Consider the following 24,756-nt stretch of genomic DNA (forward strand, 5'->3'; position numbering starts at 1 on the left):
GCACTGTCAGAGGGGCAGTACTGAGGGAGCGCTGCACTGTCGGAGGGGCAGTACTGAGGGAGCGCCGCACTGTCGGAGGGGCAGTACTGAGGGAGCACTGCACTGTCGGAGGGACAGTACTGAGGGAGCGCTGCACAGTCGGAGGGTCAGTACTGAGGGAGCACTGCACTGTTGGAGGGGCAGTACTGAGGGAGCGCTGCACTGTCAGAGGGGCAGTACTGAGCAAGCGCAGCACTGTCGCAGGGGCAGTACCGAGGGAGTGCTGCACCGTCGGAGGGTCAGTACTGAGGGAGCGCTGCACTATCGGAGGGGCAGTACTGAGGGAGCGCCGCACTGTCGGAGGGGCAGTACTGAGGGAGCGCCGCACTGTCGGAGGGGCAGTATTGAGGGAGCGCTGCACTGTTGGAGGGGCAGTACTGAGGGAGCGCTGCACTGTCGGAGGGGCAATTCTGAGTGAGTGCTGCATTATTGAAGGGGCAGTGCTGAGGGAGTGCTGCACTGTCAGAGGGGCAATACTGAGAGAGTGCTGCACTATTGGAGGGGCAGTACTGAGGGAGAGCTGCACTATTGGAGAGGCAGTACTGAGGGAGTGCTGCACTGTCGGAGGGACAGTACTGAGGGAGCGCTGCACAGTCACAGGGGCAGTACTGAAGGAGCGCCGCACTGTCGGAGGGGCAGTACTGAGGGAGCGCTGCACTGTCGGAGGGGCAGTACTGAGGGAGCGCTGCACTGTCGGAGGGTCAGTACTGAGGGAGCGCTGCACTGTCGGAGGGTCAGTCCTGAGGGAGCGCTGCACTGTCGGAGGGTCAGTACTGACGGAGCGCTGCACTGTCGGAGGGGCAGTACTGAGGGAGCGCCGCACTGTCGGAGGGGCAGTACTGAGGGAGCACTGCGCTGTCAGAGGGGCAGTACTGAGGGAGTGCTGCATTGTCAGAGGGGCAGTACTGAGGGAGCGCCACACTGTCGGAGGGGCAGTATTGAGGGAGTGCTGCACTGTCGGAGGGGCAGTACTGAGGGAGCGCTGCACTATGGGAGGGGCTGTACTGAGGGAGTGCTGCATTGTCAGAGGGGCAGTATTGAGGGAGCGCTGCACTGTTGGAGGGGCAGTACTGAGGGAGCGCTGCACTGTCGGAGGGGCAATTCTGAGGGAGTGCTGCATTATTGAAGGGGCAGTACTGAGGGAGCGCCGCACTGTCGGAGGGGCAGTACTGAGGGAGCACTGCACTGTCAGAGGGGCAGTACTGAGGGAGTGCTGCATTGTCAGAGGGGCAGTGCTGAGGGAGCGCTGCACTATGGGAGGGGCAGTACTGAGGGAGTGCTGCACTGTCGGAGGGGCAGTATTGAGGGAGCGCTGCACTGTTGGAGGGGCAGTACTGAGGGAGCGCTGCACTGTCGGAGGGGCAATTCTGAGTGAGTGCTGCATTATTGAAGGGGCAGTGCTGAGGGAGTGCTGCACTGTCAGAGGGGCAATACTGAGAGAGTGCTGCACTATTGGAGGGGCAGTACTGAGGGAGAGCTGCACTATTGGAGAGGCAGTACTGAGGGAGTGCTGCACTGTCGGAGGGACAGTACTGAGGGAGCGCTGCACAGTCACAGGGGCAGTACTGAAGGAGCGCCGCACTGTCGGAGGGGCAGTAGTGAGGGAGCGCTGCACTGTCGGAGGGGCAGTACTGAGGGAGCGCTGCACTGTCGGAGGGTCAGTACTGAGGGAGCGCTGCACTGTCGGAGGGTCAGTCCTGAGGGAGCGCTGCACTGTCGGAGGGTCAGTACTGAGGGAGCGCTGCACTATGGGAGGGGCAGTACTGAGGGAGTGCTGCATTGTCAGAGGGGCAGTATTGAGGGAGCGCTGCACTGTTGGAGGGGCAGTACTGAGGGAGCGCTGCACTGTCGGAGGGGCAATTCTGAGGGAGTGCTGCATTATTGAAGGGGCAGTACTGAGGGAGTGCTGCACTGTCAGAGGGGCAATACTGAGAGACTGCTGCACTATTGGAGGGGCAGTACTGAGGGAGCGCTGCACAGTCAGAGGGGCAGTACTGAAGGCGCGCCGCATTTTCGGAGGGGCAGTACTGAGGGAGCGCTGCACTGTCGGAGGGTCAGTCCTGAGGGAGCGCTGCACTGTCGGACGGTCAGTACTGAGGGAGCGCTGCACTGTCGGAGGGGCAGTACTGAGCAAGCGCAGCACTGTCGGAGGGGCAGTACCGAGGGAGTGCTGCACTGTCGGAGGGTCAGTACTGAGGGAGCGCTGCACTGTCGGAGGGTCAGTACTGAGGGAGCGCTGCACTATGGGAGGGGCAGTACTGAGGGAGCGCAGTACTGAGGGAGTGCTGCACTGTCAGAGGGGCAGTACTGAGGGAGTGCTGCACTGTCGGAGGGGCAGTACTGAGGGAGCGCTGCACAGTCAGAGGGGCAGTACTGAGGGAGCGCCGTACTGTCAGAGCGGCAGTTCTGAGGGAGTGTTGCACTGTCGGAGGGGCAGTACTGAAGGAGCGCTGCACTATGGGAGCGGCAGTACTGAGGGAGTGCTGCACTGTCAGAGGGGCAGTACTGAGGGAGCGCTGCACTATTGGAGGGGAAGTACTGAAGGAGAGCTGCACTGTTGGAGGGGCAGTACTGAGGGAGCGCTGCACTGTCAGAGGGGCAGTACTGAGGGAGCGCTGCACTGTCGGAGGGGCAGGACTGTGGGAGCGCCGCACTGTCGGAGGGGCAGTACTGAGGGAGCACTGCACTGTCAGAGGGGCAGTACTGAGGGAGCGCTGCATTGTCAGAGGGGCAGTACTGAGGGAGCGCTGCACTATGGGAGGGGCAGTACTGAGGGAGGGCTGCACTGTCGGAGGGGCAATTCTGAGTGAGTGCTGCATTATTGAAGGGGCAGTGCTGAGGGAGTGCTGCACTGTCAGAGGGGCAATACTGAGAGAGTGCTGCACTATTGGAGGGGCAGTACTGAGGGAGAGCTGCACTATTGGAGAGGCAGTACTGAGGGAGTGCTGCACTGTCGGAGGGACAGTACTGAGGGAGCGCTGCACAGTCACAGGGGCAGTACTGAAGGAGCACCGCACTGTCGGAGGGGCAGTACTGAGGGAGCGCTGCACTGTCGGAGGGGCAGTACTGAGGGAGCGCTGCACTGTCGGAGGGTCAGTACTGAGGGAGCGCTGCACTGTCGGAGGGTCAGTCCTGAGGGAGCGCTGCACTGTCGGAGGGTCAGTACTGACGGAGCGCTGCACTGTCGGAGGGGCAGTACTGAGGGAGCGCCGCACTGTCGGAGGGGCAGTACTGAGGGAGCACTGCGCTGTCAGAGGGGCAGTACTGAGGGAGTGCTGCATTGTCAGAGGGGCAGTACTGAGGGAGCGCCACACTGTCGGAGGGGCAGTATTGAGGGAGTGCTGCACTGTCGGAGGGGCAGTACTGAGGGAGCGCTGCACTATGGGAGGGGCTGTACTGAGGGAGTGCTGCATTGTCAGAGGGGCAGTATTGAGGGAGCGCTGCACTGTTGGAGGGGCAGTACTGAGGGAGCGCTGCACTGTCGGAGGGGCAATTCTGAGGGAGTGCTGCATTATTGAAGGGGCAGTACTGAGGGAGCGCCGCACTGTCGGAGGGGCAGTACTGAGGGAGCACTGCACTGTCAGAGGGGCAGTACTGAGGGAGTGCTGCATTGTCAGAGGGGCAGTGCTGAGGGAGCGCTGCACTATGGGAGGGGCAGTACTGAGGGAGTGCTGCACTGTCGGAGGGGCAGTATTGAGGGAGCGCTGCACTGTTGGAGGGGCAGTACTGAGGGAGCGCTGCACTGTCGGAGGGGCAATTCTGAGTGAGTGCTGCATTATTGAAGGGGCAGTGCTGAGGGAGTGCTGCACTGTCAGAGGGGCAATACTGAGAGAGTGCTGCACTATTGGAGGGGCAGTACTGAGGGAGAGCTGCACTATTGGAGAGGCAGTACTGAGGGAGTGCTGCACTGTCGGAGGGACAGTACTGAGGGAGCGCTGCACAGTCACAGGGGCAGTACTGAAGGAGCGCCGCACTGTCGGAGGGGCAGTAGTGAGGGAGCGCTGCACTGTCGGAGGGGCAGTACTGAGGGAGCGCTGCACTGTCGGAGGGTCAGTACTGAGGGAGCGCTGCACTGTCGGAGGGTCAGTCCTGAGGGAGCGCTGCACTGTCGGAGGGTCAGTACTGAGGGAGCGCTGCACTATGGGAGGGGCAGTACTGAGGGAGTGCTGCATTGTCAGAGGGGCAGTATTGAGGGAGCGCTGCACTGTTGGAGGGGCAGTACTGAGGGAGCGCTGCACTGTCGGAGGGGCAATTCTGAGGGAGTGCTGCATTATTGAAGGGGCAGTACTGAGGGAGTGCTGCACTGTCAGAGGGGCAATACTGAGAGACTGCTGCACTATTGGAGGGGCAGTACTGAGGGAGCGCTGCACAGTCAGAGGGGCAGTACTGAAGGCGCGCCGCATTTTCGGAGGGGCAGTACTGAGGGAGCGCTGCACTGTCGGAGGGTCAGTCCTGAGGGAGCGCTGCACTGTCGGACGGTCAGTACTGAGGGAGCGCTGCACTGTCGGAGGGGCAGTACTGAGCAAGCGCAGCACTGTCGGAGGGGCAGTACCGAGGGAGTGCTGCACTGTCGGAGGGTCAGTACTGAGGGAGCGCTGCACTGTCGGAGGGTCAGTACTGAGGGAGCGCTGCACTATGGGAGGGGCAGTACTGAGGGAGCGCAGTACTGAGGGAGTGCTGCACTGTCAGAGGGGCAGTACTGAGGGAGTGCTGCACTGTCGGAGGGGCAGTACTGAGGGAGCGCTGCACAGTCAGAGGGGCAGTACTGAGGGAGCGCCGTACTGTCAGAGCGGCAGTTCTGAGGGAGTGTTGCACTGTCGGAGGGGCAGTACTGAAGGAGCGCTGCACTATGGGAGCGGCAGTACTGAGGGAGTGCTGCACTGTCAGAGGGGCAGTACTGAGGGAGCGCTGCACTATTGGAGGGGAAGTACTGAAGGAGAGCTGCACTGTTGGAGGGGCAGTACTGAGGGAGCGCTGCACTGTCAGAGGGGCAGTACTGAGGGAGCGCTGCACTGTCGGAGGGGCAGGACTGTGGGAGCGCCGCACTGTCGGAGGGGCAGTACTGAGGGAGCACTGCACTGTCAGAGGGGCAGTACTGAGGGAGCGCTGCATTGTCAGAGGGGCAGTACTGAGGGAGCGCTGCACTATGGGAGGGGCAGTACTGAGGGAGGGCTGCACTGTCGGAGGGGCAATTCTGAGGGAGTGCTGCATTATTGAAGGGGCAGTACTGAGGGAGTGCTGCACTGTCAGAGGCGCAATACTGAGAGAGTGCTGCACTATTGGAGGCGCAGTACTGAGGGAGAGCTGCACTATTGGAGAGGCAGTACTGAGGGAGTGCTACACTGTCGGAGGGACAGTACTGAGGGAGCGCTGCACAGTCAGAGTGGCAGTACTGAAGGAGCGCCACTCTGTCGGAGGGGCAGTACTGAGGGAGCGCTGCACTGTCGGAAGGGTAATACTGAGGGAGTGCTGCACTATTGGAGGGGCAGTACTGAGGGATTGCTGCACTGTCAGAGGCGCAATACTGAGAGAGTGCTGCACTATTGGAGGGGCAGCACTGAGGGAGAGCTGCACTATTGGAGAGGCAGTACTGAGGGAGTGCTGCATTGTCAGAGGGGCAGTACTGAGGGAGCGCCGCACTGTCTGAGGAGCAGTACTCTGGGAGTGCTGCACTGTCGGAGGGGCAGTACTGAAGGAGCGCTGCACTGTCGGAGGCGCAGTACTGAGGGAGGGCTGCACTGTCGGAGGGGCAATTCTGAGGGAGTACTGCATTATTGAAGGGGCAGTACTGAGGGAGTGCTGCACTGTCAGAGGCGCAATACTGAGAGAGTGCAGCACTATTGGAGGGGCAGTACTGAGGGAGAGCTGCACTATTGGAGAGGCAGTACTGAGGGAGCGCTGCACAGTCAGAGGGGCAGTACTGAAGGAGCGCCGCACTGTCGGAGGGGCAGTACTGAGGGAGCACTGCACTGTCGGAAGGGCAATACTAAGGGAGTGCTGCACTATTGGAGGGGCATTACTGAGGGAGTGCTGCACTGTCGGAGGGGCAATACTGAGTGAATGCTGCACCATTGGAGGGGCAGTAGTGAGGGAGTGCTGCACTGTCAGAAGAGCAATACTGAGGGAGTGCTGCACTATTGGAGGGGCAGTACTGAGCGAGAGCTGCACTGTCAGAAGGGAAGTACTGAGGGAGTATTCCTGGTGTCCTGACGAATATTTATCCTCAACCAATATCATTAATTTTCTCATTAGGAACATAGGAACAGGAGGAGGCCATTCAGCACCTCCAGCCTGTTCTGCCATTCAATTACATCATATCTTAATTCATTGCTGTATGTGTGAGCTTGCTGTGCACAAATTGGATGCTGCACTGCCTTCATTACAAGAGTGACTTCAAAAAAAGTAGTTAATTGACTGTAAAGCACTTTGGGACGCCCTCAGGTTGTGAAATGCAAGTCTTTCTGTGTCTCATTACTCACAGCCCTCTGATGAAACTTAACATTCAAAATAGTTTTATTTTGTTTAATATTTACAAGAGGTTTGCACTTAACAAAGTGGAAAATCCAAACAGCAAATGTGATGAAATTCCTTTCATATAGTAGAACCTATAGGCCTAGAAATTCAGTATAGCCACTTTTGGGGCGCTAAAGTCGGGCGGCCGCTAAAGTTTGCGCCCGGCGCAAAGTCGTGCCCCCTTCGCTGATATTCAGTCGCATCGCCCCAAGAGGTTGCTGCTGCGCTAAAACAGGCGATGCATGACTATCTTTAGGCGCTAAGCCGGCGGTGCTGAGCGATACCCCCGAGGCCGGGCGCAGCGCCGGTGCGGCGAGTTCTTGATTGACGGCAGACACTGTGGCGCCGGTCAGCTCTTAAAGGGGGAGGGTCGATTTGTTTGCCTGCCACGCCCTGCACACTGCAGCCCTCAACCTAGGCCTGACCACTTCAGCTTCACCTGCACAATGCCCAGGGCTATGGAGAAGGCCAGGGAGAGAGCGCAGCGCTTCAGCGACGGTGACCTGAGGCTGCTGGTTGGCGGAGTGGAGCGCAGGCGCCATGTTCTGTTCCCAGAAGGTGGCAAGAGGCCGCTGCCCAGCGCCTACCGGAAAGCCTGGAGGGAGGTCTCCAACAGGGTGTCTTCCAACAGCGTGGTTGCCAGGACTCCTGTGCAATGCCGGAAGAAGTTCAACGACCTCACTCAGGTTGTCAGGGTGAGTACCCTTTCCAGTGTCCTCCTCATCCTTGCATGTGCACCTCACATTATGGGCAAAGGGACCTGAAAGCCCTAATGGCCAGCCCTCATCCAGCAGCTATGGGACTGGCATGAAAATCACTTGCACATTCAGCACTTTACACACTGTACAAGCTCTTCGACCATGGGAGGCAGTGCAGACAAGATCAGGGCTTCACACTGTACTTAGAGGCCGTCCTTTCTCTTGCAGGCCAAGGTGGCGCACAACCGGCGCAACCGAACTGAGACCGGGGGAGGCCGTCCTGACCTCAAAGAGCTCTCCGACCTCGACCAGCGTGTGGAGCGCATTATGGCAGGCCGGCTGATTGGCCCCATCGCCAGTGGAGATGCCGACCCTGTTCTGGGCACCAATGGTAAGGGCATCACCTTTTGGACCCCTCTCTTTCCACTTGCACCTCAGATCAGCATCCTTTGCCACTGTCCGACCAATGCGGTGAATGGCAGCACTCATGCCTCCCTTGCTGCTGCCCTGTCCTCACTCTAAAGCTACTCTTGTGCCTTCCTGCTTTCAGATGGTGAATCACCAGGTGAGGAGGCGGGCCCTCAAGCTGCCACTGTCAGCGCTTCGGAATACGAGGAGGAGGAAGAGGAAGCCGGCCCATCAGTGCCACCCTCAGCCGCGCCAGCCCATGGCGATGTAGGGGACACGTCTTCCCTGGAGGGGAGCCGGGGGGAAGGGTCGGAGGAGAGTGAAGCTCAGGGGCCCAGCGGCCTGCAGCAACGCGGGAGGGGTGGGGAAGCTCGGCGGACTTCTCCCCAGAGGGTGAGTGCGGCCTCCAGTCCTGCGACAGTGAGCGCAGAGGAGGTGCGCCTCCTAGAGGAAATGGCCGTCCAGGCTGAGCGCAGGCACACTGAGCTCATGGCTGCAGTGGCAAGGATGCCGGACTCCATAGAGTCTCTGTCAAGGAGTGTGCAGCAATTCGGAGCAGCACAGGCCAGGAGTCTGGAACAATTCAGTGCAGCACAGGCCAGGAGTCTGCAGGGCTTCGCGGCAGCACAGTCGGCTTCTAGCCAAGTGCTCAGTTGTGCCTTCCATTCACTGGCTGGTGTCATGCGGACACAGACCAGGGCCACACGGGCACTAACTGCTGCCACCCTCGCTGGATCAGCCAGGCAGTCTGTTCTTCAGCTGTTTGCTGCGCATGCTGCAGTGCTGGCCCGTGCGAGTGCCAATGTCTCAGGCGACCAGCGAGCACCTGCGATCTGCCAGGTTGCCACCATTCCTGCAGCCGACACTGCCACTCCGCCATTGCAGCTGCCACGAGCCGCTGGACAGACTGCTGCCGCCCAGCCAGAGTTGGAGCAGTCAGCAGCCGGCTACTCCAAGGCCAGAGCTGGTGCAGGCCGACCCCCAAGGGCATCTGCCGTCTCGCCACCTGCCCCTCAGCAGCCTTCCCCCAGCCTTGCTGCAGCCACTGGGCTCCCATTGAGGAGGAGCTGCAGGGCGGGCAGGGGCCAGGCAAGGATGCGCAAGGCATCGCTCTCGCAGGGCAAAAAGTAGAGGTATGCACAAATGCCTGGTGCTTGTTGTAAGGCCGAGACTGGTGCAGTTGTGTTTGTGTAAGGCCGAGACTGGTGTCTTTCTTTCTTTTTGTAAGGCCGAGACTGGTGTTTTTCTTTCTTTTTGTAAGGCCGAGACTGGTAGTTTTGTGTTTTGGAGGGGGCTTCTCCACATGAGGATGTAATGTGGGAAGGGCAGAGGTTTGCAATAAATTATTGTTGTTAAATTGCAGTGTGCATGGTTTTTTTGTTAAGTCCTGGTTGCCCTGCTCGGCTGAGGGCTTGTGGAGCGGCTACATTCATCTGCTGACATTGGCACAAGCCATTCCCTGAGAGGGGGCCTAGAACCGACGTTCAATAAGCCGGCGACGGGCGGCCCTTGCACTTTGTGCCTCCCTCCTGTGCTGGTCCTCCTCCTCCTCCTCCTCCTCCTCCTGAGGTGGTCCTCCAATCTCTGGTGGCAGTGCCTGAGTCCTGCGGATAGCCAGATTGTGCAGCATGCAGCAAACGACCACAAAATGGGAGACTCGCTCCGGCGAATACTGTAGGGCTCCACCGGAACGATCCAGACAGCGGAACCGTTGCTTCAGGACGCCGATTGTTTGTTTGATGATGTTCCTGGTCGCTTGATGGCTCTCGTTGTATCCCTCTTCAGCAGGGGTGCTGGGCGCACGAAGCGGGGTCATCAGCCAGGTACACGAAGGATAGCCTTTGTCCCCGATAAGCCATCCTCGTGGGTGAGGCTGTGCCTGGAACATGTCTGCCACAGAAGTCTGTCGCAGGATGAAGGCATCGTGGCTGCTGCCTGGAAAGCTGGCATTGACAGCTAGGATAAGCTGCCTGTGGTCACACACCAGCTGGACGTTCAGCGAATGGTAGCCCTTCCGGTTGCGGTAATCCTCGGCATTCTCCAGAGGTGCCCGCAAAGCCACATGCGCGCAGTCAATGGCGCCCTGCACCATGGGGAAGCCCGCGAATGCTGCAAAGCCCATTGCACGCTGTTGCTGCTTGGCAAGGGCCATGGAGAAGGAGATGAACTGACGTCTCCTTTTGAAAAGGGCATTGGTCACCTGGCGGATGCAGCAATGCACGGCGAACTGGGAGATGTTGGCAATGTCCCCAGTAGCGGATTGGAAGGAGCCGGTGGCATAGAAGTTAAGAGCCACCGTCACACCTTCACTTCCACTGACAGAGACGTCCTGCTCCTCAGCTGTGGCTGCAGATCACCGCCAAGCAGCTGGCAGATCTCTGTGACCACCTCCCTTCGGAATCGCAGCCTCCGAACACACTGCTCCTCAGACATGTTGAGATAGGAGAACTGCTGGCGGTATACCCTGGGTGGGTAAGGCCTCCTTTCCCGACGCCTGTTGCCCCCTCTCCGTCTAGCCAGGGCTGCCACTCTCTCACGGCGTCTGTGAGCCCTTTGGATGTAATTGAGAAAGCCAGCGTTGACACCCATTGCAGCCCCCATAATATGCTGGCAAACAATGAGATGTCAATGAAGGCAAAGACTAGTGGAAAGCTGTGGCCTGAAGCCAGAAGTACCTGTCTGAGTGTTGGGCCAAAGCAGAAAGCTATCTACCTTGGTCTCTCTCCAAAGATCCGTTTCTCAAGAAGGAGTGCTGCGAAATGGCAGCCTTTTATAGTGCAGGAGGAGTGCCCTTTAATTTGCGCCCCCCGCGCCCCGCATCGGCTGAGCACCGTTCCACTCTAACAGTCGCTAGGGGCGCCAGGCGCACAATGGGGCGTCGCCACTGAAGTTCCGGTTGGGGGCGCACAAAGGGCGTTGCACGAGGAAATGACGTCATGATCTGCGCGCGCAGCTAAGCGCGCGCAAAGACTTTGCACCGCCGCTAAATCTCTAGTGAAGTTGGGGCGAGGCGCAGATCGTGCTGCGCCCGGGCGCTAGCCGCCTAGCGCCCGACATCTACTCCTCCTAAGGCGCTAACGGCTGGCGCAACCAACTGAATTTCTAGGCCATAGTCTGTGTATGGCAGATAGTAAAGGCTTGACTGAATGTTGTGGAGAAGTATTCAGGGCATGTAAAAATAGACATCGAGCCACACAGGGAGATGTTAGGGCAGGTGACCAAAAGCTTGGCCAAAGAGGTAGGTTTTAAGGAGGAGAGAGGGAGGTAGAGAGGCGGAGAGGTTCAGGGAGGGAATCCCAGAGCTTAGGGCCTCGGCAACAGAAGGCACGGCCACCAATGGTGGAGCGATTAAAATCAGGGATGCACAAGAGGCCAGAATTGGAAGAGCGCACAGATCTCAGAGGGTTGTAGGGCTGGAGGAGATTACTGAGATAGGGAGGGGCGAGGCCACGGAGGGATTTGAAAACAAGGATGAAAATTTTTAAATCGAGGCGTTGCCGGACCGGGAGCCAATGTAGGTCAGCGAGCACAGGGGTGATGGGTGAACGGGGCTTGGTGCGAGTTAGGACACGGGCAGCTGAGTTTTGGATGAGCTCAAGTTTATGTAGGGTGGAAGATGGTAGGCTGGCCAGGAGAACATTGGAATAGCCGTCTAGAGGTAACAGAGACATGGGTGAGGGTTCCAGCAGCAGATGAGCTGAGGTAGGGGCAGAGACAGGCAATGTAATGGAGTTAGAAGAAGACAGTCTTGGTGATGGAGCAGATATGTGGTTGGAAGAGAAAAAGATTGGTGAAGCCAAGCGTAGGTCCCTTGCAGTCAGAATCAGGGGAATTTGTAATGGGGAACAAAGAAATGGCAGACCAATTAAATACATACTTTGGTTCTGTCTTCACAAAGGAGGACACAAATAACCTCCCAGAGATGTCGGGGAACATAGGGTCTAATGAGAGGAGGAACTGAATGAAATCAGTATTTGTAGGGAAATGGTGTTAGGGAAATTGACGGGATTGAAGGCTGTTAAATCCCCAGGGCCTGATAATCTACATCCTAGGGTACTTAAGGAAGTGGCCCTAGAAATAGTAGATGTATTGCTGGTCATCTTCCAAAATTCTATAGGCTCTGGAACAGTTCCCATGGATTGGAGGGTAGCTAATGTAACCCTACTATTTAAAAAAGGTGGTAGAGAGAAAACAGGGAATTATAGACCGGTAAGCCTGACATCGGTAGTGAGGAAAATGTTAGAGTCTATTATAAAAGATGTAATAGCGGAGCACTTGGAAAACAGCGACAGGATCAGACAAAGTCAACATGGATTTACAAAGGTTGACTAATCTACTGGAATTTTTTGAGGATGTAACTGGTAGAATAGATAAGGGAGAACGAGTGGATGTGGTGTATTTGGACTTTCAGAAGGCTTTCGATAAGGTCCCACATAAGAGATTAGCGTGCAAAGTTAAAGCACATGGGATTGGGGGCAAGGTATTGACTTGGATAGAGAACTGGTTGGCAGACAGGAAGCAAAGAGTTGGAATAAACCGGTCTTTTTCCGAGTGGCAGGCAGTGACTAGTGAGGTACTGCAGGGATCGGTGCTAGTACCCCAGCTATTCATAATATATGTTAATGATCTAGACGAGGGAACTAGATGTAATATCTCCAAGTTTGCAGACGACACAAAGCTGGGTGGGCGTGTGTGCTGTGAGGAGGATGCTGAGAAACTCCAGTATGATTTGGACAGGTTGGGTGATTGGGCAGATGCATGGCAGATGCAGTATAATGTGGATAAATGCGAGGTTATCCACTTTGGTGGCAAAACAGGAAGGCAGATTAGTATCTGAATGGCAATAGATTGGGAGAAGGGGAAGTGGAATGAGACCTGGGTGTCCTTGTGCACCAGTCGCTGAAGGTAAGCATGCAGGTGCAGCAAGCAGTTAAGGAGGCAAATGGTATGTATGTTGGCCTTCATAGCGAGAGGATTCAAGTACAGGAGCAAGGATGTCTTGCTGCAGTTGTACAGGGCCTTGGTGAGACCACACCTTGAGTATTGTGTGCAGTTTTGGTCACCTTACCTGAGGAAGGATGTTCTTGCCATGGAGGGATTGCGGCGAAGATTCACCAGACTGTTACCTGGGATGGTAGGAATGACGTATGAGGAGAGATTGGGTCAATTAGGCTTATATTCGCTAGAGTTTAGAAGAATGAGAGGGTATCTCATTGAAACTTATAAAATTCTAACAGGACTAGACAGACTAGATGCAGGAAGGATGTTCCCGATGGTGGGAGAGTCCAGAACCAGGGGTCACAGTCTAAGGATAAGGGGTAAGCCATTTAGGACAGAGATGAGGAGGAATTTCTTCACCCAGAGAGTGGTGAACCTGCGAAATTCTCTACCACAGAAGGCAGTTGAGGCTAATTCATTAAATATATTCAAGAAAGAGTTAGATATATTTCTCAAGGCTAAAGGGATCAAGGTATATGGGGAGAAAGCAGGGACAGGGTACTGAATTTGGATGATCAGCCATGATCTAATTAAATGGCGGAGCAGGCTCGAAGGGCTGAATGGCCTACTCCTGCTCCTATCTTCTATGTTTCTATGTTAAATATGACACCAAGTTTGCGAACAGTCTGGTTCAGCCTCAGACAATTGCCAGGGAGAGCGATAGTCGGTGGGCGTGGACCGAAGACAATGGCTTCAGTCTTCTCAATATTTAGTTGGAGTAAATTTCTGCTCATCCAGTACTGGGTGTCGGACAAGGAGTCTGACAAATCAGAGAGAGTGGAGGGGTCTCCCTTCACACCACAATCTAACCCTTGTCCCTCTCTTTCATTTCAGGTGCTGAAAATCTAGACACCTATCTGCCAGTTCAGGAAGTGGCGCTCTGCATTCCTTGTTGGTGTGTGGAAACTCGATCCTACCCTCGCAATACCAGCTCGGAGGCTGGCACCACACTTACTTAACACAGGTGCCAGGGCATGGATGGTGGAGGTCAATTGATAGTTTCAAGACTGAGTTCGATAGATTTTTGATGGTCAAGTGTATCGAGGGACATGGAGCAACAGCGGGTAAGTGGAGTTGAGGTACAGATCAGCCATGATCTGATTCAATGGCCAAACAGGCTCGAGACGCTAAATAGCCTACTCCTGTTCCTATATTCCTATTAATACATCTCACATTCCTCTAATTGACTAGACAGTATACAAACCAACACCTGGATCCTACAGAGGCAGAACACAGTACATCATCATCATTTGAACTGAAGTAAGTTGTTCTTCATCAGTGTCTTCCTGGTCTCTTCAAAGACTCAAATGTCTGTTGAGGAACATTAATTTTACATGTTATTGTAAGTGCGTGGGTATGGTCTGGGGTTACGGAGACTGTACGTACCTGGCCATCCAGGTGTCCCTGCCTCACCTACTTCGCCGGTCTTTCCAGGTGATCCATTAGGACCAGAAAGGCCAGGAAGTCCCGGTGAACCTGAAATGGAAGACTTCTGATTACTGTTTAATTGATGCATGTTGAACTGTGAAGCTTATCAAGGCTCATCCTCTAATTGAACTTCTATTCTGTCTGAAGAAGCTGGTTGTCTCCTCCCATTCCAATCTATTCTCCTCATCTCTCCTTCCCAGGGGTGTGGATCTGCGGCTCCGACAGCCCTCGAGTGTCTTATCCAGGTGACCAGTCTTTATGGGGCAATATTCATTCCCCTCCCCTCATCGCCAAGCGAGAACGAGGCCAAAGCATGATGAAAATGCCAGCAGTTACTGGCTCATTCCAAACGATATCCAGGTCACCGCTATTTTGGTGGGGGCCTTGAATTGGGCAATCAGGCTCCTGCTGGAGACAGGTGGGAGCCTCATTAGCTCACACAAACCAGGGGGCTATGAGGTCAATAGGCCTCTGATTAGCTGTGTACGCTCCGCCCATTGGAACCTGGTGTAGAAAAACCAGCGATCTTTAAGGGGACCACTGCAGGACACTCCAGAAAGGTAAGAAAAAGGCTTTTGAATGATTTTTATGGGGTCAGGTGGAGCATTAATCTTCTCCTGGCTCCACAGAAATCCACCCTGAATGCGTGACCTTCCATGGCAACCCCTCACAACTGCCAACATCCTCTTTAACCTACCTGGGCCAGCTGGAGAATCCTCCAGACAGCGGTACAGGCCCCCGACCACCTCCAACCTCACCTGCACCAGCGTGGAATTAACTCAAGATTCTAAAGGCAGGATGCATCAGGAATGAAGGGGCACAGAAATAACATCAAAAGTGGGAGCAGCTTAAACAAACTTCCCTAAATTATCTTGGAGAACCTCACCCACCCCCTCCCCCCCACAGCACCATGAGATAAAATCCAACGCCACTCCCCCGCTCCAGAGAAATACAGAACGATCCCTTCAGCATCCTTATCACCAACTAAACGGAGCAGAAAGTGGGCATCGTTCTTCCGCGATCGATGGCCTTGTAGGGGCGGGCGGAGGTGGCGCTTCTGGTAAACAATTTCAAGGTCCCGAAGATAAAGCCAGCCTCTGCCACACACAGGCTGTGCAGGTAAAGCCAGGCCCGCACACAGGCCGTGCAGGTAAAGCCAGGCCTGCCACACACAGGCCGTGCAGGTAAACCAGGCCCGCACACAGGCCGTGCAGGTAAAGCCAGGCCTGCCACACACAAGCCGTGCAGGTAAAGCCAGGCCATTGCCACACACAGGCCGTGCAGGTAAAGCCAGGCCCGCACACAGGCCGTGCAGGTAAAGCCAGGCCTGCCACACACAGGCTGTGCAGGTAAACCAGGCCCGCACACACAGGCCGTTGCTGTGGTGCTGCCAGCACGAATTACAGGGTGAATAAATCAAAGAGGAATGTCCGAGCTCCCTTAAATTGGTCAGCTCCTTAGCAACAGAAATAAAGTCCGAGTGCTCACCAGCTGGTCCGGACGGTCCGGGCTCTCCTATTTGTCCGGGTGGTCCTGTTTACAAAGATAGGAGAGAGTTAAATGAGATGGACGCAGAATGATTGGGAACATTTGACTGTTATGATAACACTGAGTAAAACTACTGATTCTGTCAGTAGCTGCTAACTTTATTTCTCACTTAAAGAATACTGAATGACTGCAGGCTTCATATTTGCTGCTTTTATCGGACTTACGAGTCTTCTGATGGGTGAGGGGGTTGGATTTAACAGCGTAAGCACTGGCAGCCAATGCAGTCTCCCAAAACTCGAATTAAAACCACACCAACATTAAAGCAGTTTCAAAGACATGCACCAAGATTCCACCAGGAGTTAGAATCTCGGGGGGTTAAATTGGATAAGCCCCCAAAACGGGTGTGGGGATCGGTGTCCACGATTCACCCACGCCCGTTCATTGCATTGTAGGCAGCACCGTAAATTCCTACTGCTTTACAGTACTGCAGTGTGCAGCCAGCGCTGCCCACACTGTTCAATGGCTGCACGCAGCAGCTGGCGGCCCGATATCGCAAGTGCACAGGCCTATTTAAAGGCAGTCTGCTCCTCTGAAAGGGGAGGTGCACTGTGGCTGTGGAAGTGGTCGGAGTCATTTGTGAACTGAATCTGTGCTGTAATATATTGAAGAATGGTTGAACATGCGAGTGAGCACGCACCAAAGTTCTTGGAAGAAATTTAATGATCTCACACGAGTTGTCAAGGTGAGTGAGTTCATCTTCAAATGGCATATCCTACCAACCGCACCACTAGCCTTATCCACTGATCAATTCACTACACCCCATCACCCACCTACCAACAATCTCTATCCATCAGTACTCAACCCTACCATTCATATGCTTTACCTCACCCTCACACACTTAGCACTGTTGTAAGACTCACACTCACAACGCATCCCACTTCTCCCTCAACCCACAATCTCTTCTGACTCACAAGCTGAAAATGGTGAAAGCATGCACTTCTTACTTTCTCCTCTCCCCTCACCATAGCACAATCCTTGCCCCTTTTTCATTTAAGATACTCAAGAACTAGAACCTGCCCAGTCAGTGGAGGAAGAGGACGTAGACAGTGATGATGAAGAGACACTGTCACTTGCTCTTACTCTCGAAGCCACCAGCTGAGAGGCTGACTCTGCACGTATTTCAGAGGATAGCACACAGGCGGGATCTGCATGTGGTGAGACATCGGGTACTAGTGTGTGTAGTGTCCGTGTGTTGATAAAGACACTGAAGACAGGAGTTGGTTCATAGGTATTTACTAAGCAAAGTCTGGGGGGGGGGTTCTAACGGATATACACAATATACAGGCTTATATAGCCCGAGTGGCAATTACCGGCATTACAGCACACCTGTGGCTCTTAAAGGCACATACACTACAATTCCTCCCCTTTTAGCTAACCAGTACATCATATTTTAAGTAATTATTAATTACATGTTATAAGCAAAATAATATACATTGCTGTAGTTAATTAATTATAAGTCAGTCTCTCAGGAGGCTTCCTGACTCGGTCCGGATAACGCCTCGGGGGTGTAGTAGTTTCTGGTGGTGTAGTAGGTTCTTCTGGCAAGGCTGATTCGGCTTGAATGCCAGTGTCGGGTTCATCGGGTTCCAGTATCACCGGATCGGAGGTAGATATGGGTATCTCTACTTCATCGTTAGATGTATAGAGTTGTGGTGTAGGTTGTCCCTTTTCGGATGACTTTATGATTTGGTCAGCATGGCGCCTTATTATGCTTTCTCCGATGTCCACGGTATACATCAGTGGTCCTAGTCGTGTGCAGATAGTTCCAAGCTGCCATTTCTCGGTACGGTAGTCCCGGGCCAAAACTTGTTGACCTATCTGGAAGGTTCTAGTTGGCCTTTCATTCATGCCTTAAAACTGCCGGTTCTCCACGTCCCTTCTGATGTTGGGCTTGACCAAATCCAGCCGGCATCTTAGGTTTCTATTGAAGAACATCATGGCGGGAGTTTGGTTGGTAACCATATGTGTTGCATTCCTGTATGCGAATAAGAAGTTATCCACCTTGTGCTGAAGTTTTATGTCTTCATTACCCATGGCCTTTATGGCCTTCTTGAAGGTCTGGACAAACCTTTCAGCCAATCCATTGGTGGCGGGATGGTATGGGGCGGACGTGTAGTGCTTAACCCCATTGTTTTTTAAGAACTTTCTGAATTCTTTGGACACAAATTGCGGTCCATTATCAGAACAGATCTGTTCCGGCAGCCCATTCCTGGCAAATATGGTCCTTAATACTGTGATGGTTTTTTCCGTGGTGGTGGAGGACATCTTTATTACCTCCGGCCACTTGGAGTGTGCATTAACCGCGATTAAGAACATTGAGTCCATAAATGGACCAGCAAAGTCGATGTGTACCCTTTGCCAGGGAGATGAGGGCCACTCCCATGGATGTAGAGGGGCTTGTGGTGGAGCGTTTTGGACCTTCTGGCATCCTAGGCAGCTCTTGGTCATTTCTTCGATGTCTCCATCGATACCTGGCCACCATACAAACGCCCTGGCTAGGTTCTTCATTTTCACTCCACCCAGATGCCCCTCGTGAAGCTCCTTTAGCACTTTATCCTGGAGTTTGGGTGGAATCACCACTCTGGATCCACACATCAAGGTTCCTCGGCACACTGACAGCTGTTCTCTTCTTTGCGAGAATGCTGGCAACAGTGGTTCGCCATGTGCTGGCCATCCCTTCACTGTTAAATCGTAGACCCGTGACAGAGTCGGGTCATTTCTCGTTTCCCTTTCAATGGCAGAATTTGTTACTGGTAGACATTCCACTATGGTAGAGTGGAACATCTCCATTGGGTCTACTGTAGGTGCCTCTTCTACCGTTGGCAACGGTAGGCGCGATAAACCGTCAGCATTCCCATGCTGTTTTGACCCTTTGTATTCTATGTTGTATTGGTGTGCCCCTAGAAAAAGGGACCACCTCTGTAGCCTTTGCGCTGTCATAATGGGAACACCCTTGAATATGGAGATGAGGGGTTGATGGTCAGTCAACAAGGTAAATTTTTGTCCGTGTAGGTAATGGTTGAATTTCTTTACTCCCCATACCAGGCTGAGTGCTTCCCTGACGATTTGGGCATAGTTACGCTCAGCTGAGTTCAATGAGCGTGACGCAAAAGCTATCGGCTGTTCCGAGCCATCAGGGAATTTATGCGATAATACTGCTCCTATGCCGTAAGGGGATGCATCGCACGCCAGTCTGATTGGCAGTGATGGGTTGTAATGAGCCAAAACTTCTTTGGATGTGATTAAGTCTTTGCATTTATGGAAGGCACGTTTGCAGTCTTCGTTCCATTTCCAAATTACTCCTGTTTGTAGCAGTTCATTAAGAGGGTGGAGAAGAGTTGATAAGTTCGGTAAAAATTTATGATAGTAATTTATTAATCCCAGGAACGACCTTAATTGTGAAACATTTTCAGGTGCTGGGGCTTTTATGACCGCTTCAATTTTTTCAGGTGACTTATGCAACCCTTCCTTATTTATTATGTGGCCACAATATGATATTTGATTTCGGAAAAATTCGCACTTGGGGCGATTTGCGCATAGGCCCCGTTCTCTCAGCCTAGTGAGCACCTGCTCTAAATTGGCAAGGTGCTCGTTGTCGTTTTCTCCTGTTACAAGGATGTCGTCTAGGTAGCATTGAGTCCCCGGAATCCCTTGGAGGACTTGCTCCATAGCTCTTTGCCAGATAGCTGGAGCGGATGCTACTCCGAAAACCAGTCGATTGTACTGGTACAGACCTTTGTGTGTATTTATCGTGAGATATTTTTTAGAGGCCTCTTCAACCTCCATCTGTAGATATGCCTGTGCCAAGTCAATTTTGGTGAAACGTTTCCCTCCAGATAGTGAGGCGAAAATATCTTCTATCCTCGGAAGAGAATACTGTACCGTGTGAAGGACCGGATTTACAGTCACCTTGAAGTCTCCACAGATGCGAATTTTTCTCTGTTCTTCAGATTTATCATTCTTCAATGCTTTCTTCATGACTGGGACGATGGGTGTTGCCCACTCGCTCCAATCTATTTTAGATAATACGCCTGCCTTTTCCAAATTCTCCAGCTCTGCCTCGACTGCTGGCCGAATTGCGTATGGCACCGGTCTTGCCTTAAAAAACTTGGGAATTGCTGCATCTTCCACTTTTATTGAGGCGGTGATGCCTTTCAAGGTTCCTAGTTTCTCTTGAAACACTTCCTTGGCGTTGGCCAAGATGTCTTTTAATCGTTCAGGTATGACGTCATCATCATTTTTTTCCTTACTGGTCACCGTCAGTGCCTGAATGGAGTGCCAGTCTAAACGTATTTTTCTGATCCATTCACGTCCCAACAGCGGTGGACCACCATCTTGTAGAACGTATAAATACAACTTCGGTATTTCCTTGCCGTTGTATACAACAGGCACTCTTATTTTTCCTTTGGGGTATACTTTCTGCCCCGTATATGTTTTCAAGATAATGGATGTGTCTTTTAAAGGTATATGCGGAAATAGCCGCTCGTAATCCCGTCGATTTATGACGGTCAGAGCTGATCCTGTATCTAGCTCCATTTTAACTGGGGACCCTGCTATTGTGAGGGTAACCCAAATGGTCTGGTAATCTTCTTTGGCAATTACATTATGTAATTTGAGAGAGCTTAGTCTCTTGTTCCCGGAGTCGCTATCGCTCTGCTGGTCTTCGGAGCTACTGTCCATCATCATTTGTACCTTTCTGTGCTTTTCCTTATTGATTCTTTTCCTGTTAGTGGATTTTTTGTTTCCAGATCGGCACACACGTGGAATGTGTCCCATCTTTCCGCATTGCCTGCATGCTTTGTCCTTGAACCAGCAGTCCCTCTGGTCATGGGTGGATCTGCCGCAGCGAAAGCATCTCATGGGTGCCGAAGTCCTGTGGCCTTTGCTGTATCTCTGCAGCTCCTATTGCACTGAAAGCCTTGTCCAGTGTTAAATCTTTCTCAGAAAATAGCCTTTTTTGTGTTTCTACACTTAGGGGATCGCAGACGAATTTGTCTCGCAGAGAATCTGCCAGTCCTGCCTCGAATTGGCAGTGTAGGGTATCAACAATCTCCTTAAAATTCTTGTCCATCGGTTCAGCTGGAGTGATTAAGTTTCGTAACAGCTTGTATGTCTTTGCGCCCATTAGATCCAGAAGTACTGAAGCTTTTTTTTCATCTTCTATTCCATTTGCGGTGCAATATATCTCCACTCTTTCCACATATGTGGTCCAATCCTCTATCTCGTTATCAAAAGCATCAATATTGCCAGAATTAGACATCTTAGAAAAGATATGGCGCTTCCCGCGCTTTTCTTTCTTTTCTGTAGAAAAGATATGGTGCTTCCCGCGTTTTCCCGCCGCTGCAGCCGATGACAACGCTGTTTCCCGCGGTTTCCGCTTTTTTTTTCTATTTATTTACAGTTGGAGACTCATTCCCGCCGGACTCTCTCTGTAGGTCTGAACGCCGACCTGCTTGCAGCCACGCCGGCCGTCTCCCAAGTGCTCCCTCCCAGTCCGTTATTGCTTGCCTCCGATTTCGCTGCCTGTCTCAGCTGTAGAGTCAGCCGCTGGAGCCCCAGCCTGATGCCCAGGAAGGATTAGCGCAGTACCTGCCACCAGCTTGGCCAGCTGGTGAAACCACAGCTTCTCTCACTTCCTTGAGTCTTCTGGACGCCCGAGGAATCGATGTCCTTGAGGTGCTGCCGAATTGCAGGTAAGTCCGTTTCCACTTCGTCGCCACTATAGTGTCCGTGTGTTGATAAAGACACTGAAGACAGGAGTTTGTTCATAGGTATTTACTAAGCAAAGTCTGGGGGGGGGTTCTAACAGATATACACAATATACAGGCTTATATAGCCCGAGTGGCAATTACCGGCATTACAGCACACCTGGGGCTCTTAAAGGCACATACACTACAGTGTGCAGGAGCCAGGGCAGGGGGAAAGGATAGCGCAGGTGCCAACTCACCGCAGGGCGAGGTCACACACTAGTTCTGCTGCAGAGGACTTAGATGACGACTTCAATGGTCCAGGCTACAGAAGAAGGCTGATGGGTGTACACACCTAAATGTTTGGTGCACTGGAAAGCCTGCCAGAAAGCCTGCGCTCAATGTCAAGGAGCATGGAGGAGTCCAACACCAGCTTTGCACAGGGCTTTGTGCAGAGCTTGGAGCCCATCCTTTCCAACATGGAAGGGGTGGTCAGCTCAATCAGCACACCTGTGGAACTAACCATGATGCAGCTTCTGATGGCCGATGTCTCAACTTCCATTGTAGCAGAAGCAGCTTCCATCAAAGATCTGAGTGCTGCAGTGGAAGCTCAGACTGCTGCCATCATGACTCTGGATACCACTTGAACGGGGCTTCCAGGGTGTCACAGCAGTCAATGAATCTGTCCTCCAACAGATGACTAAGAATACTAAGGCGTGAGAGTGGCAGTGGCTCCATGGAGCACGAACCTGCTGTCCTCTCTCAGGATGACCACATTCCTGTTCCCACCCCTACCACTCCGCCAGTGCCCTTGCTGTTGCCTGTCAGCCAGCCAGCCTGGACTGTTGCCGCCCAGGCCGAGGTGGTGCAGTCTGAACCCAGTCCTTCTAGGCCCAGAGCTGCTCGAGGTCACCCTCCAAGGCCATCTGCCGTCTCTTCAGTTGACGGTCAGCAGCCTTCCACCAGCCATACTGCAGCCACTGGGGAAGCACCTCGTAGGAGCACTAGGAGAGGCAAAGGCACACGGAAAACAGGCACTAAGGGAATGCACAAGGGTGATTAATTTATTTTTGTGTGCATGATGTCATGATTGAATTTAGAAAAATGGATTGGAATGTGCATTTTCTTATGGTTTTTATTTTTGATTGTGGGAAAGAGGACGATATGATGGTCAGTGACAGAGGAATGGTAAGGAGTATGGGACTGTTGGTGAATGGGGGTGTGTGGTTGAGGTTACTGATATCGCTCATTAATTGTTTCATCACATAGAGACTGGGCAGAGAGGGGTTGTCTACGTTGTAGCCTCCCTTCCTCTTCTTCCTCCTCCACTTCCCCCTCCTCCACCTCCTCCTCTTCCTCTTTCTCGTGCTCCTACTCCTCAGCTTCTTGCCAATTGGTGGTGGCAAGGGCTGTTCCCTCATAATGGACAGGTTGCACAACTTGCAGCACATGACCACAAATTCTGATACCCGCCAGCCGAGTACTGCAGGGCTCCTCCAGAGCGGTCCAGGCAGTGGAAGCGTTGCTTGAGGATGTCGATGGTGTGCTCTATAATGCTCCTTGTGGCAGCATGGCGCCCATTGTAGGCCTGCTGTGCACGTGTGCGTGGGTTCTGGGCCGGAGTCATGAGCCAAGTCAAGAGTGGATAACCCTTGTCGCCCAGTAGCAGCCAAGATGGGTCACTGACTTGCCATGGTGGGTCAAATACGTCTGGCACAGAGAACTGCCACAGAATGAAGAAATTGTGACTACTGCCAGGATAACGGGCATTCACCTGAATGATGAGCTACCCGTGGTCGCACACCAGCTGCACATTGAGGGAGTGGATCCCTTTGAGTTCATGAAAATGGCCAAGCTCAGGTGAGGCGCATGCAAGGCAAGGCAAGGCGAGGTGTGCAGTCAATGGCACCCTGCACCATGGGGAAGCCTGCAATCCATGCAAATCCTCATGCTCACTCTGCCTGCTTGTCTCTGGCAAGAGGGAATGAGATGAAGCTGTCTTTCTATGTATAGAGAGTCTCAGTGACCTCCCTCATGCAGCAGTATATTGCAAACTGCGAGATGTTGTTTATGAGATGAGGGAACTAGATGTAATATCTCCAAGTTTGCAGACAACACAAAGCTGGGTGGGTGTGTGTGCTGTGAGGAGGATGCCGAGAAACTCCAGGATGATTTGGACAGGTTGGGTGATTGGGCAGAAGCATGGCAGATGCAATATAACGTGGATAAATACGAGGTTATCCACTTTGGTGTCAAAAACAGGAAGGCAGATTGTTATCTGAATGGCAATAGATTGGGAGAAGGGGAAGTACAACGAGACCTGGGTGTCCTTATGCACCAGTCGCTGAAGGTAAGCATGCAGGTGCAGCAGGCGATTAAGAAGGCAAATGGTATGTTGGCCTTCGTAGCGAGAGGGTTTGAGTACAGGAACAAGGATGTCTTGCTGCAGTTGTACAGGGCCTTGGTGAGACCACATCTTGAGTATTGTGTGCAGTTTTGATGTTCTTGCCATGGAAGGAGTTCAGCGAAGATTCACCAGGCTGATACCTGGGATGGCAGGAATGACATATGAGGAGAGATTGGGTCGATTGGGCTTATACTCGCTGGAGTTTAAAAGAATGAGAGGGGATCTCATTGAAACTTATAAAATTCTGACAGGACTGGACAGACTAGATGCAGGAAGGATGTTCCCGATGGTTGGGGAGTCCAGAACCAGGGGTCACAGTCTAAGGATAAAGGGTAAGCCATTTAGGACAGAAATGAGGAGAAATTTCTTCACCCAGAGAGTGGTGAACCTATGGAATTCTCTACCACAGAAGGTAGTGGAGGCCAATTCATTAAATATATTCAAGAAGGAGTTGGATATATTTCTTAAGGCTAAAGGGATCAAGGGATATGGGGAGAAAGCAGGGACCGGGTACTGAATTTGGATGATCAGCCAGCCATGATCGCATTGAATGGCGGAGCAGGCTCGAGGGGCCGAATGGCCTACTCCTGCTCCTATCTTCTATGTTTTTATGTTTCTATATCTGTAGCAGCAGCCTGGAAGGAGCTAGACACATAAAAGTTACCACTGTCACCTTGACAGCCACAGGCAATGCGGTCCTTGCCCTGCTTTGAAGCTGCGGTGTGGCTGCAGTAGTTGGCAGATTTCAGTCACGACCTCTTGTAAAGTGAAGACGTCTCAAGCATTGGTCCTCACTGGGGTTGAGGTAAGAGAATCGCTCCCTGAAGACCCTCGGCGGATATGGCCTCCTGCTGAGAGCCCTTCCCCCCCTCCTCCTCCTCCCTCTTCTAGCAGCTTGTCCTGCTCTGCATGGCCTCTCTTCATTCTTCCAGTCATGCTCAATTACAAGAGGAAGACCTACCAGGCCACCCATGTCTGGAAGCAACTTCTTTCAGCACAATATTTTATATGACAAAAAACATACTTCAGC

General features: G+C 53.1%; 1 protein-coding gene across 1 annotated transcript in view; it reads right to left on the reverse strand.

The window, feature by feature from the left end:
• The window catches only part of col26a1 (collagen, type XXVI, alpha 1), a 460,733-nt gene that overhangs the window by 89,496 nt on the left and 346,481 nt on the right, over nt 1–24,756 (reverse strand). Inside the window, exons 6-7 of the mRNA XM_085964148.1 lie at nt 15,573–15,617; nt 14,043–14,132 (exon numbers count right to left, since the gene is read on the reverse strand). Of these exons, the coding sequence (XP_085820274.1) occupies nt 14,043–14,132; nt 15,573–15,617 (135 nt within the window). The remainder of the gene's footprint in view (nt 1–14,042; nt 14,133–15,572; nt 15,618–24,756) is intronic.

The sequence above is a fragment of the Somniosus microcephalus genome, chromosome 22 (genome assembly GCF_052327205.1).
Source record: "Somniosus microcephalus isolate GS21.2 chromosome 22, FLI_Smic_1.0, whole genome shotgun sequence".
In the NCBI taxonomy this organism is placed as follows: domain Eukaryota; kingdom Metazoa; phylum Chordata; class Chondrichthyes; order Squaliformes; family Somniosidae; genus Somniosus; species Somniosus microcephalus.